The sequence below is a fragment of the Anopheles funestus genome, chromosome 2RL (genome assembly GCF_943734845.2).
Source record: "Anopheles funestus chromosome 2RL, idAnoFuneDA-416_04, whole genome shotgun sequence".
Taxonomy (NCBI): domain Eukaryota; kingdom Metazoa; phylum Arthropoda; class Insecta; order Diptera; family Culicidae; genus Anopheles; species Anopheles funestus.
In genome coordinates this window covers 33,290,769-33,304,462 of record NC_064598.1, presented here as the reverse complement: position 1 = coordinate 33,304,462, position 13,694 = coordinate 33,290,769, and the positions used below count along the sequence as shown (strand labels likewise).

Here is a 13,694-nt window from a genome sequence, read left to right as displayed (position 1 = left end):
TAATATATCTCTTTTCCATTACGTCCACAGAGTTCTTCCGCAAGCTATAACCAGCAGAACAATAATGTCGCCAATAAGCCAGTCGTGCTGGATCTGAAAACTACGTACGTCAGCAATGGTAAACGTATCGTCACCGGTGTTGACGCTAGGAATGGGTCCACACCGAATGGGGTTAGCACGGGCCTTAACGGTTACAAGCTGCCAATGGAGGAAGGTGCCACCGTTTAGAATGTAAATGGCGGTGTGATTTGCGGATTGCTATAGTATGTACCCGTCGGTAATCGGTTTCTTCCATAATCATTGTAACTCGAAAGCGCGAAAACTTTATTGTGTACAGAATTCCTACCCAAAAACAACGCCAACTCTACAGCGGAGGACGCGTTTACATTTGTCATGTCCCTAGGTCTTTGTTTTAGTATTTGCATTAAGTTTCCCTTGTTGTACGGATGTTAAAATTGGGTGTTCGTTTGCGTTGGTTTTCTTTCTTATCAGAATACATAGCTAAGGAAATACAAACAACACCCGGTAGATGGTACCTGGGGGTGGGAACATATACCTCAGACTTATTCACTAAAGGATATCATCTGTTTCATAAAAAAAATCAAGACATTAATGTAGTTTCACGAAGAACCTAAGGAAAAATTAAAATTACCCTACTCACAGAGTAAATGCTTTCGCAATGGATTTTTTTTTGTTACTGAATTAGAAACGTTTCAATTTAATCTACTGATTAATTTTGCAATGTTTAGAGATGATTTGAAACTTGTTTGGATTTTATTTAAAAGTTTTGGAAACCTTTTTTTTCTATTGCTTGGTTTTATATGAAGAAACTCAGCAAACATGTACCAATAAATATATAAACACATTTGACTCTATAGGCACCCTATTTATAAAATCATAATCAATAATACACCATAGGAACAGAACAGAACATATTACTGATACTGGCAAGTGTGTAAAGATACGAAAACTTGTGGACACATTTGCATTTCGTTCAATTGATATGAAACAAGACGCCTGACGCATTACATTGTTGAAGTATGCACCGAATTGGGAGACATCATAAACATGATCTTTCACAGGCTCACCGGCAGAATGATTGGCCGTTTGTTTTTTCAAGAGTAAACTGGATGGAAAGCGATATCGTGATAACGGAAAATGCAATGACCAACTTCATGAATGAAATAATTCATTTCTGCTCGCATAATTACGTTTTATATCTTGACACGATCGAGTCATTGTTGATCAAACGCAGACACAAATTAGATTTTTCACACAACACATGCATTCTCTATAATGAATATCAGAAGATTTTGCCCACGTATATTAAAGCTTTTCGAAACAACTTGAACAAAAACCCCGTTTGGGACGATGTGCTGTCAGGCGATGCTGAAAAATTACAAAGTTGTAATATTTGCCTCTTTACTAAAAAAAGGGGAAATTTTATGAAATGTATGGAATATTATTAATACCATTAAAGGAGAACAAAAACGCAAAGATAAAGCGTCACGTGACTGGAAGTGTAATGTGTTGGAAGTAGAACTGAAAATGGGGACAACACTAGGTAGAAAGAGGAAAGGAAAAAAATAATATATATATTCATCAGCTGTGATCACCTAGTATATTAATAATTAAACTAAACTTAGTAAAGCGATACTAATTAGACACAGAAATTGTAGTCGTGTATCGGAAGACATATAGCATACACCTTACAAGCGGAAGGGAACGGTCACGATGGTTAGGATAGGGAAAAAAAGCGACCAGCAATGAAAAGGTTTAGCCGCGAGGAAATGGCTAACTTGCGATTGGATAAAAGACAATGTTAGTGGATGTTTATTTTGAAATAGCAAGAAGAAAAAAAACAAAAACAAAGGTAAATATGATATACCTGAGCGTTATTCTATTTTTCAGTTTGTTGAAGCACTTTAAAGGACACTGTTGCGGTTAAATAAAGGAAAGACAAAGGCTACCTGTTCGAATAGGACTGTACACAGTGGGAAAGCACGAGAGCACGTTTGTGAGTGGTTAAAAAAATATAATTCAACGATAAAAAAAAACAACGGGATCAAACTCAACCAAGATGAGGCTATGCTCACGCAAAACAAAACAAAACAGAAAAGGCGAGTGGTAAACTAAATCAGGTGTACACGTTTCTGCCAAATAAGAAGAAAGACACGACGGTAACGGAGCGTCAAACTATATCAACAGATTTAATCGACATATATTTTGTAATGTAAATATTACTCTTGCGTAAACCTCCTCGTGGTAGCGAAAGGTACACAAGGTACAGGAGTGTGTTTAAAGATACAAAGTTAAATTATAGTTTTGAAACAAGATAAGTTGTATGTAAGTACGCTGAACAGCTGAGAATTTTGCTTCACGATTCGTTAAACTGTAATGTAACAGAAAAACAAAACTTTACGATGTATGATTTACAGTTTTTTCGAATGAAGAGAAATCGGTATGCTTGTGTCGGATTGTGTAGTCAGGAAAATGCCAGCGAATTGACGGCGAAATTCATGCTAAGTTGGGCCAATAATTGGAAACCATCTGTGAGTGGACGGACAGGGCTCGAAACGATAGATGTGAGATAATAATTACATGCATCCATGTATGTACACGTTACTCTAGAGCATAATCTAGTAATTTGAATTTAAAACAGAAATTAAGCATATGTTGTTTAACAGGTTTGATACAAATTCGAGTGACTCACCCACATACATACACACATATGCAGTTACTTACCAGGATACACGAGGAAATTGGAGTAATTGTGTGTGGTGAAAAAAACAACAAATAAATTAAAATGTAACACACAACTTTAGAAGCAGCAAGAAGCACACAGTCACTTTGAAAAAAAAACCAGTTCATGCACCGACAGAAAAATTTCCCAATTTACCACACTTTTGGGACAAAACATGATACGGTTCTAATTTCAAATGAATGGGACAAGAATGTTAGAAACAACTTAAAACCCAATTTAACCTACAACACAGTAACATAGAAGAGCATTACAAAATATAATGCAATGAAAATGCGCCTATAAACAGTGCGCGTACACGTGCGCGCGCGCGCCCTCGTTCGTGTAGTAAAAAAGTAATTTTTTTCTCGCTGTTAGGTACCAGATAAACAAAGGCAAAATATAGCAAAAACAAATTATAACGTGAAACACAGTGGAAGACAAAATCTCTAAAATAAAGCTCGTTTCAATCGAATTTCAATGGATTGTTTGTTCTTTAATATTTAAAGACTTATTTTTTTTTGTCGAAATTACGGTTTGTAAGCAATTTTCAGACTATTTTTTTACGTTTGCTAAGTGTTTACTGATGGTGTGGGCAACGCTAGACATGCTGAAATTAAATAACTGGAACAAAATAATCATTCAAGGAAGAAAGAACATGTTTCAATTACCTGTACCTCATTAATATAGATTGAATTTGTACGAGGAACACACGGCTTTACTAAGAGTAAAATGAAGGTCATTTTAATTGTACATTTGACCTATAGCTGGAAAGCTTTCCAACACTCCAACTTCACCGACCGGAACATGGGTAAGAAGACATGAACATTTTTTTATTGCCATTAAACCATACCACAACTTTGTCTTTGTAGGCATCACGATAACGGAAAGGAACAAATACGGGCAGGTGGCATTATGTCTCGACGCCTACAACTGGGTCATTCCCGAAAAAAAAAATACCACCATCAAACAAAACCAAAAAACCGAATTCCCCGTTCACGACCGGGAGCAACTAACCCGATTGAGTTATTGCAATCGGTTCATTTACTGTTGGGCACCCGAATGTGCTGAAATGCAGAAGGTGATCCATCGTGGTTTGATCACGCAGGACGCCGCACCCAACATACGGGAACGGAGAGAGAAAAACAAACCAACCAACCAAGCCAGCGTTGATGCGTTGCTCGGGACAGCGACCAGCCCTTTGAGCATTTCTTCAGTACAATTTGTCCACCCTCCGCCCCGGGGAAGGTATGTTGATTTTTTGTTTTATTTTTCAACTGCGGAAGTTAGAAGCGTGGTGTATGCCGTCCATCCCTAACAGACATTACCCGTTCTTGGGGGTGGTTTGAAAGAGATAGCAAAAGTATGCGAGAGTATGTATGTGTGTGCCAGGTTGCGTTAGGAATGGGGAAGCATCGGTTTAGTCGCGCGTTGTTCGTCCGCCGGATCGGTAACGGATTTTCCGACGGCAGGTTTTTTTTTGTACGGGTGTGTCATACGTGCCGCGATCGTTACAGTTATTGGTAATGTTTTAACCCTCCTTCCCAAAAAAAAACCCTTGGCGTGCGTGATCACTGCAGTCTGTAGAGTGCGCTTTGTTGGTGATTAAAATACGTTGTGCTGTCATCATTAGTGGTTTGTTTCGAGAGAAAGGATCCTGTGTGTATGTTCGCTTGTCACACGGTCGGAGGGCCAACGCAGCGAAGAAGGGCCTCCACCTAATCGTACAGACAGACTCAGAAGATGCTCAGATGCAAGAGCGGAATATGTTCCATTTTTGTCGTTTTCGTATGCCTATAAATAGTCGACGCGTGATCGTGCGGAACTCGGATGGTTTTTTTTGGTTTCGAAACATAAGTTTTAGTGCGACCGTGTCTTCTGTTTGGTTGTTTGTTATATGAATCTTGAAGCTGCGATTTTTTTTCTCACATCAGTCAACAGTCAACCGAACAAGTGATGTTAACCTTCTTGTGTTTAAAAACTATTATTTCTGCGACTTACAAATATAGCTACCTTTATTGAAATTCCCTCCCCGGGAAAGGGACACGCCTATACACGCAGGTTACTAAGGAACCGGAAAGAAAATTCCATCGGATTTTTCCACCTTCTTCCAACCCTGGTGGGCTGTATTGTTTGCCGAAGCCGAAAATGTTTAATCAATCAAAACCATAGCACCCTTCTGCATGCAATTGCACGGTGCGACTATTATTATGTTCGCATTCCTGTTCGCCGTTTGGTGCGAGCGTCTTGGAAACCGGCCACCCAACCTATACACCTTTCGGGAATGTTTTCGCATTCCTACCACCGGTGCTGCTTCGACATTTTTGAACGATTCACTGTCGGTAGTCGATGCTTAACGGTACGGTAAGAGTTGTTTTTGTTGTGGCGCCATTTTGGCCGATAATTTAAGAACCTTCGTTCCTGGAGGGCTTATGCCAGGTGTGTGTACGCTGGTCGTCCTGGGTGACGCACTAAAGTTGTTTGGGAAGCAAGACATGCCTGTTCGATGTCTGATGTTCATTGAAAGAAACCACCAACAATCCTTGAATGCGTTACCCACCCCCCGAGTTCCCGGTTAGTGTAATGGTAGATTAATCGTTTCTAGATAATACTTTAACAGCTCTATATCGCTAGAATCATTTTACAAATTGAAGCTTTTTCATTTCAAGATTAGCTACCCCTTAGCAAAAGCCCAACTGCTTCAATCTCAAAATCGACTACCAAAGTTGGTCCGTAAAATTGGTTTTGCTATCGGATCAACCACCAAACAACACCGCGTAAGGACCATGGTGATGATCCACTTTTCACTAATGACATCCCGCAGCAGGTTTTTCGGTGATTTTTTTTCCTTTTTGGTTGGGTGGTACTGAAAGGGGTGAGAATGGATTCGTTCTAAAACACCATTAACTTTTACCTTTCCGTTTGTCCATAGAATGTTTATGATTACTGGCTTTTGGGGGTTCGTGGGTTGGTACGTGTTTTTCTTTTTCGTCATAGAAACGTCGCACAGCCGTTGGACCGTTAGTGTAATAGGGGAAAGGCTTGCTAAAATTGTTTAACCTAGATTTTGAATTTTTATCACCATCCCATGCTGGGGAAGGGGTACTCACATTACGATAACGTTTTGGCGTGTTTCGGTTTTTTAAAAGGTATGTAACTAGCAAAAGAAAAAGTACGAAACGTGAGTAAACGATTGAGAAAATAGTTTAAAACAAAAACGGAATACGGAATAAAGAACTTACAATCGCGAACGGCATCAGTGTGATTTGTTTAAACACACTAATTTAACGTAATGAATAGAGTGGAGCAAGAGTGGACGAAGGTTTTGCTTAGATTTTGCCTCTCACTCATCATGGCGTACTCTAGAGTAAACACAAACCGGAAGGTGATGATCGAATTGATCGCAACCGGAAAACAGTGGCGTATAATAAAAGTGGAAATAAATGAATAGGGAGAAAAACAAAGAGAGAGAGAGAAAGGGAAGCAATTGTGGCCAATTCGTCGGTTCCAGTTCATTGGATAGAGGTTACCAGTGTTTATGATTTTTTATGCTTGATGTTTAACTCATATAAAGAGGTGCAGTGCCAAAATTTGTTTGTGGCCTTTCGATTGGGAGAAACCCGATTGACATTGACAGCGAAAACACTAGGTTGAAGATTATTTCTTTTTCACACTCTGACGCGTTGTGATGATGTTTGGTGTTAATTATATTCTTTGTGTGAAGATAAAAAAATGCGATAATTAGAAAATATAAATATACCAGAACGAAAATGCAACAGATGGAGAGTGAGCTGCAAAGAAGTGAACAAATAAAAATAAATCAGAGCGCAATGTATAAAATAAATAAATGAGTACAACAAAAAAAGGGAAAAAAATCAAGTATGGTGATCGTTATACATCCAACTATAAATAAAGTTGTGTAAGTGTAAGTGATTATTACAAAGTGTGTTTTAGTGAAGAAGCAAAATAAGTTCTCAATTATTGCTGCTAATTACAACATGAATCAAATGAAAGTGAAAATATAAAAAGGAATACAAGCAGATAAGATGAATAGTAACAGCAACGAGGGAAAGACATCGACAGCATCGATTTATCGTTTGTTGCAGGTAATTTTTAGTAGTGTAATTAGTTTAAAATAAATTTAAATTGAAGTTACTAAAATTACACTCAGTTGGCAGCCAATAACTCAATTAGCTAGTAATGGATCATTGTATAAAGCGCACGGTACAGCAAATAACTTCGATCAGATCATCAGCGTCAATCAACCGAAACAAGGAAGCAAATGTTCTATGTGCCTAGATGCCTCACCCAGAAGCGGGAATGCAAATCGATCTTTGTAAACTAGAACATTAGCCATAAGGCCCTGTCTAGCTGCACAATACATATATGTATATGTATGAGCGTACGAAACCCCTATCTCGATCGTCAATTAAGATCCACTTATGATGTCTGCTAAATTTTCTTCGCAAAAAAACAACGTCGACTCGCTCCAATGCCTTGACCGTCAATGATCTGTGACCGATAAGGAAAAAATACATATATTTCCTTCCATTCCCACCAGCCACAGGAAACACTGTTTGCTTCCCATGTTTTGTGCCATGTGTTTTTACTCAAGTGCAAACAACACTTCGGGCTGTGTGTAAAGGCACATGCGAGAGATTAATTACAACCAGCGGGAAGCAATCGGTTCTTGGGTGTCTGTTTCTCTTGCTGTTTCTTTGGTGGAGAATCTGCTTCAGGCTGTCATCACAGGGATTGAAACGAAGATTAGAAGATTGTTTGCTGAAAAGATGGTAAAAGATCTGTTGGGTTTGTTGTTGAAATATATGTGCAGCTTAAAGAACGCAATACTTATACTATTGTGCAATACAATATGAAAAGATAACAGATTATTATAGGGAAAACAAAAAAGGAAAATAGAAAAAATAGAAATAATGGAAAATATTTCATACATTAGTGGGTATATTTCATACATTTTTATTAATTGAGCTTAAACATTGACAAGTAACTCAATGGTTTGCGTAAGAAGCTAAATTGTTTAGTGGTTTGCATACTTCCAGGAGTGATTGCCATACTTTAATTGCCTTCCTTTCCCTTTTCTGCTCCATTTGTTTTCCAGAATCCGGCACCGATATGTATGTTTTATTTTGCACATCCTTTTGGCATCGCTTCACCGGCCAGTGGAGCGAAACTGGCCCAAGTTCGCGATGATGCCACGAAAGGATGCTCCAAAAATGCACCCACGGAAGAAGCTATCAGTGCAAAATGTACCACCACCGCCGCCAATGGTACGGTGAATAGTGACCAAAGGTTACGAAAATCGAACGGAAAGTTAGCTGACGGTGTACGGAATCCTTCCAAATCACATCGGAAAATTAATGGCATATGCAGTGGTGTGGTTGACTCGAAACATCAATCGCACCAGTCGCACCGGGATCCGGCGAAGAAGCATAAAAAGCATCGAACACATCGTAGAATTAGCAACTTTGAAAAGTTTCTGCTCGAAATTCAACATTCGCACACGTGTGGACGAGGTTCGCCGAAGGTGCGGCACATCGATCGTGAAGATCGTCTAACACCGCTCGTACCGTGGCCAAGCATCATCTGGAATCGAGATTTTCTCATTCCTACGTTGCTGCAAGCATTGGCACAGCAGCATGGTAAGTAAATGCTACCGTTTGTTTTGAATCGAATGTTTTTTTTTCTCTAGGTCTCTATAATTAAGATTTAGTCCATGAGTTCCAAACAAAACAAAAATCCCTCATACTTGAGGCAGAAAATGGAAAATGGGATTTTATCTTCTTCCAATGTTCCATTTGTGCCATTTGTTTGACTTCAGTTTTGGCCAAAAAGTGGTGAATCTGTTCGGCTCCAAAGGCACTCATTTCGGCTAGACTGGGGTGAGAGAGACACCAACGAGGGAAAATATACACGCCGGTCGGGAAAATCCATATCCTACTGTGTGCGGCATGTGTGAAAAAATGTAAACAAAACAGCTGATGGAAAACGTGTTGCTAGATTTTCCTCTCCCCGAAGTGTTTGGCACCTTTCCTCGGATGGGTTTTCCCGTTCGGGCATATTCGTGCGGTCACTCACTCTCTCAGTGTGTGGCGAAGCTTAGTAAGATGAGTTACGATGAGCGGAGTACAAGGAATGCTTCTACTGTTAGTCAATTAGTAACATATTTTTAAAGGTGATCTAATATGGTGAATGTTTGATTGTTTTTTTTGTTTACATTGAAGGTTTACATTGATTTAGATTGATTTTTTGTTAAGAAAAAAAAATATTTGGGAAGATATTTTGCTATCAAATTTATATATCTTTAATCAATGCTTTGCTTATCATTCAAAAGAAACCTGTTGTTGCTGTTGCTAATATTTTCTACTAAAACGAAGTAGAATTAAAGTAAAAGTACATAAAATTTTAAATACGATTTTTTTTACTCTTACTATCGTTTAGTTATTTTTCTACGTCAAGCAACATTAAATACAAATACTTTTTTTACAAGTGCGTTACGCGTCCATGAGCGCCATCCTAGTAACTCGATCGCTCCACCAAACTCATCTGTGAGTACCTGCTCGAGTACGCTCTCAGCTGGCTGGGGCTCTTCCCTATCGGCAGCTAAACCAAACGACTTCGAGTCTGTTGACGGCCGCCGACCGGGTACGTCGTTTAGCAATCCGGATTTGGTAGTGATCGACCAACCGACCACATCTAGCCGCGATATCGAAAACGACCGGTTCAATTCATAGACGCTCTTCGCGAGCAATCAAGACGCCATCCGAAGGTTTCGCTTTGTTAGTAGCAGACGACGCCGTGTTGTGTCGTCGAGTTAAACGACAAATCGGTACGAGCCGTAGATCGTGTCGCGTTGACGGTTCCTATTTCTTTGTGAAACGCATCGGTCACCGTTAAGTGCAACGTTAGTCAGTGTCGTTAAACACCCTCGCAGGCCTTTGGTCAGTGACGGTAACCTCGCGATGTCATAACGGGCCCCCAAACCGTGTATGTTGTGAACCGTGGAGGTGAAAGTGAGATGCGTGCAATGGTGTTGTTTTTCTGTATTTTTGGTTCATCAATTGCAGCCGAGCGTTTTGGAAGATGTTTCGAGATTTGAACAGTGAAGCAAGATTTTACAAGCCGTGCAATTATCGAATGTGTTTTGCCGTGGGCTATTAAAGCGTAGTTTGATTGGTGCCGTGTAATATTATCGCAAAGTTGTTGTTTGGGAAAAAAATAAATCGGTTCAATTATTTAAAAACCTGTGGCTCCACTTCTGATGCTTATCACGCGCATATTTTCATGCAACAGGCATAATTTTCCTTCCAATGCAAAACACGTAACACTCGGAACCTAACCTGAAAAAATGGGAACACTAGCCCACGGGGTAACTATGTCCACGGAACCATAGACGACATAGGTAGCCGACAATAGAGGGGTATTGTTTTCCTTGGCCCAAGTCTCCGCACCAGTGCATACGTTAAGGTAGGTTTGCTGTCCATTCGAAAGCATTTAAAAAGAACCCCAATAGTAGAGCCACAGGATGGACTAGGTACCATCCCTTCTTCCGGATAAACTAACCCCATATTTTGCTAACATTTCCGCTCTCAACCGCTCTCAACTCACAAAAGAAAACGGATGGAATGGTTTTTCCAAGAAATTACACGCAAACAAATCCAAAACCTGGGTCTTTATCTTGCTGATTACGAACCAGAGAACCATCGTGAAGCATAAGTTGGCAACGCTGTTTTTATATTGGTATCTGGTACACCGTTGATAAAGGAGGACATTTTCCACAGACAGAAATTTCCTCAGGCATTATAATTTCTGAGAAACAGCCATTTTCTACTTGTTGCGTTGTTCTTTTGCAACAACTGGAAGATGGCTTATTAAGGTACTTTATGTTGTGCTGATTGCATACTTTTAGGCTAACTTACTTAAATAATTCGTGTAAATTGAAGCTATTTTGATTCTATTTCAGAATTAAGCATCACTTGCTTACACAATATTTTAAACACATTAAACAACTTCTACCATTTAATGCACGAAAGCACGAATCAATTTCCATCATCATTATATGCACGCGTAAATTAGTTTCCGTTCGTTTGTTACGATCGATCACAACTTTTACCTCATATCATCAATGAAATGGGCTAAACTCCCACTAAATTGGTACCCACACTATTCGTGCAAACATCCAGTTTCGACTCATCATGAACGCCAACACTATTGTTGATCAATGTTGTTCGCTCGATTATCGATTACAAGACTTGTGAATGTTTGAATAGGTAGAATAGACACAAAAAAAAAGACGTCATAAAAAATGAAACCACTTCATGACGTAGAACGTGTTTCTTTTCTTGCCTGTAATTGAACCATACAGGCCTGAACGGACTCTTGTAGAAGTGGCGCTTCAGTGGCGCAACATCGACATATACACAGGGTTAGTCCTGTGTCTGCACGGGCAAGAGAACCTAGGGAAGAAACTAACAGCTGGATCAGTTCCCTTCGCTTTAGTTCATAATTTATCGTCTCAAAGTTCGTTGAATTCAATTCGAGACTTCAGCAAGCACGAGTTGGTCGAGGAAGCGAAGATACAGAACGTGTCTTTCCTTCGCGTGTTCGCATAAAACTTTCAAACCAGAGGGACAAAACTTTTCAACCTGAAATGGTTCTATTGTCTTCACGTCCTTGTCTGCTTGTGCATATGCGTGTGTTTGTGTCCTGCACAATAACGAAATGAACAGGACTTGCACGTACGGAAGCCTGCAAATGCTATTTGGAGGCCTTGGAAGCCAGTGCTGGCTGCTAAAGAAGGACCTCTCAATAGTTGATGATCTTCAAAAAGAGAGCTTATGTATTTTATTTAGTTGTTTATTTCAATTTGCCAAGGGGTGTGGGAACATTCGCATTCGCAGCTTAATAGCTACTAGTCAGCACCAACAAGTGTCTTCGGGAGAATGAAAAAGGAGCACTCAAGAAGTTTCCTCTTGTTCTGGATTGGCTTCGAGTGTAAATAGATTGATTGTGTAAAACATTTTGTGGCCTGAGGTGTCGATATGAATAGGGGAAGTTTGTTTCTGTCTTTGTTATATTTGAAATTCATAGCGCTTATGGGAGTATACAGAGTTACCAGACACTTTGATCCTTTGATGATCGACATCAGTAAGTGATTAGACTACACAAGAACTACAAGAAAACAATATTGTACGGTATATCATTACTGTATTCAGAATTTCTTATAAAGGCTAATGAAGCAAGAGACTTCGTTTGATAGCCAGTAGCTGCCATTGGGTACCATTTCATCCATCCAGACACTCTAGAACTCATTAAAATATTCGGAGAAATTGTTCCAGCACGAACCACCACCACAAAACCGACATGTGAGACAAAACAAAAGTAAAAACTGTCAGCGTGCCAGTAATCATACATTTATGACATTCGCCCTTTCCGTTTTCGCACGCCAAACATCGTGGTATACCGATGCTAAAAGGATGAGTCACCGAGCATGACCAAACTCAAGGGTGAAGGAAGAATTGTCGTCTTAGTCTGCCCGACTGCCATATCGTATGGTTTCCATCGTTTCAAAATAGTCCCATGTTACATCATAATGGTTCGCGGGAAATTTGTTCACCAGAATCACCCGAGAGATCCGGATCGAATGCCACATCGCTCATTAGTGGGGCCAATTTTAACCTCAGAGCGAAACCTCAGGGGGAAGAATTTATGCATTAACTGAAGAACGCCACGGGGACGGACAAAACCTTGGGTAAATGGTTGGCTAACTATTTTATTCTTCATCAAGAATTGAAAGGTCTATGTATTGTGTTCTCAACTACATTTTGAAATTCAATAACAGACTATTTGTGCGTTTTATAGCACTACAAGATGTAAATATTTGACAGCAAAATAAAACCATATGCTTCAGCGTCGTAGTGCGTGATCTAGTCTGAATATACGTGTCCTCCAATGAACCAAATGTTGCTCAACACCAAACACATGGAATAGCTCCACTCGTGTTATTAATGTTCAAATATTCAAAAAATGACATTTGGCTCTAACACAATCTGCTAAAAGAGGAATGTATTCTTTTTCTTCGCGGCTTAACTGGCTTACTAGACTTATTACCGGCCATTTCTGGCTTACTAGACTTATTTTTACCACGTAGCCGGATAGTCAGTTCTTGCTACGGCGAGACGATACGGATGGGATTTGATACTCGGTCCTGTCGTGTAGAACTGGCTCCGTTTATCACATACACTATCGAGCCGCCCATGTAGGAATGTGTTCTGTTCTCTAATTTAAAACTGTACGATCCCAAGGAAGAAAGGATTTGTAGTCATTATGTTTTGTTTTTGCTCGGTTAGAACGGCCTGGCCGTATTAAGACTTATTTGACCACGTAGCAGGATAGTCAGTCCATGCTACGGGGGGACAATCCGGATGGGATTTGAACCCGGTCCTGCCGTGTAGACGGACGCCACATGCACCGCCGGGCCGCCCCTTGTAGCCATTATGATTAAAGTAAAATTGTGAAATGAAATTATGAGCAATTTTTATGATAATATCCCAATGGATTAACACCTCCTCAGAAGCTGCCAATTGCAATAACCACTGTGTGAAATATAAATAAATAAAAAAAAGGACTTTCACTTGACTTCACTAGTACTTGACATACTAAATAAATTAAATTAAATTAAATAACCATCCTGTGATATTTCAAGTTTAAGCGCTTGTTTCATGTTATATGGAAGTTCTTAAGCTTTCACATTTTATTAAAGCTATTTGCTGACACTTTAGCACCATTGGATTAAGTTGACAACGTGTTGCTTATCTACCACGTGTGAATAACGTCACGTAGCCCGTTTAGCGCGTTTTCCGTACATCCGCAGTCCTGTGTGCGACGTGGGAGAATAAAGTGTGCCGGATGTTCTTTTTTTATCGGTACTTCGTTC

The 13,694-nt window shown here is 39.7% G+C and overlaps 2 protein-coding genes across 7 annotated transcripts in view; both read left to right on the top strand.

The window, feature by feature from the left end:
* Nucleotides 1-3,215, top strand: part of LOC125764202 (uncharacterized) — a 32,898-nt gene extending 29,683 nt beyond the window's left edge. For all 5 annotated transcript variants that reach the window (XM_049428167.1, XM_049428168.1, XM_049428170.1 and 2 more), the window contains one exon: nucleotides 31-3,215. In XM_049428167.1, coding sequence (XP_049284124.1) covers nucleotides 31-228 — 198 coding nt within the window. In that variant the 3' untranslated portion in view covers nucleotides 229-3,215. The remainder of the gene's footprint in view (nucleotides 1-30) is intronic.
* Nucleotides 3,216-3,261: 46 nt separating this feature from the next.
* The window catches only part of LOC125764201 (uncharacterized), a 45,341-nt gene continuing 34,908 nt past the window's right edge, over nucleotides 3,262-13,694 (top strand). Inside the window, exons 1-3 of one of the 2 annotated variants that reach the window (XM_049428164.1) lie at nucleotides 3,262-4,375; nucleotides 6,465-6,846; nucleotides 7,860-8,400. In XM_049428164.1, coding sequence (XP_049284121.1) covers nucleotides 6,787-6,846; nucleotides 7,860-8,400 — 601 coding nt within the window. In that variant the 5' untranslated portion in view covers nucleotides 3,262-4,375; nucleotides 6,465-6,786. Of the gene's footprint in view, nucleotides 4,376-6,464; nucleotides 6,847-7,859; nucleotides 8,401-9,302; nucleotides 10,226-13,694 lie in introns of those variants that run through there. The other variant, XM_049428165.1, reaches the window with a different exon arrangement.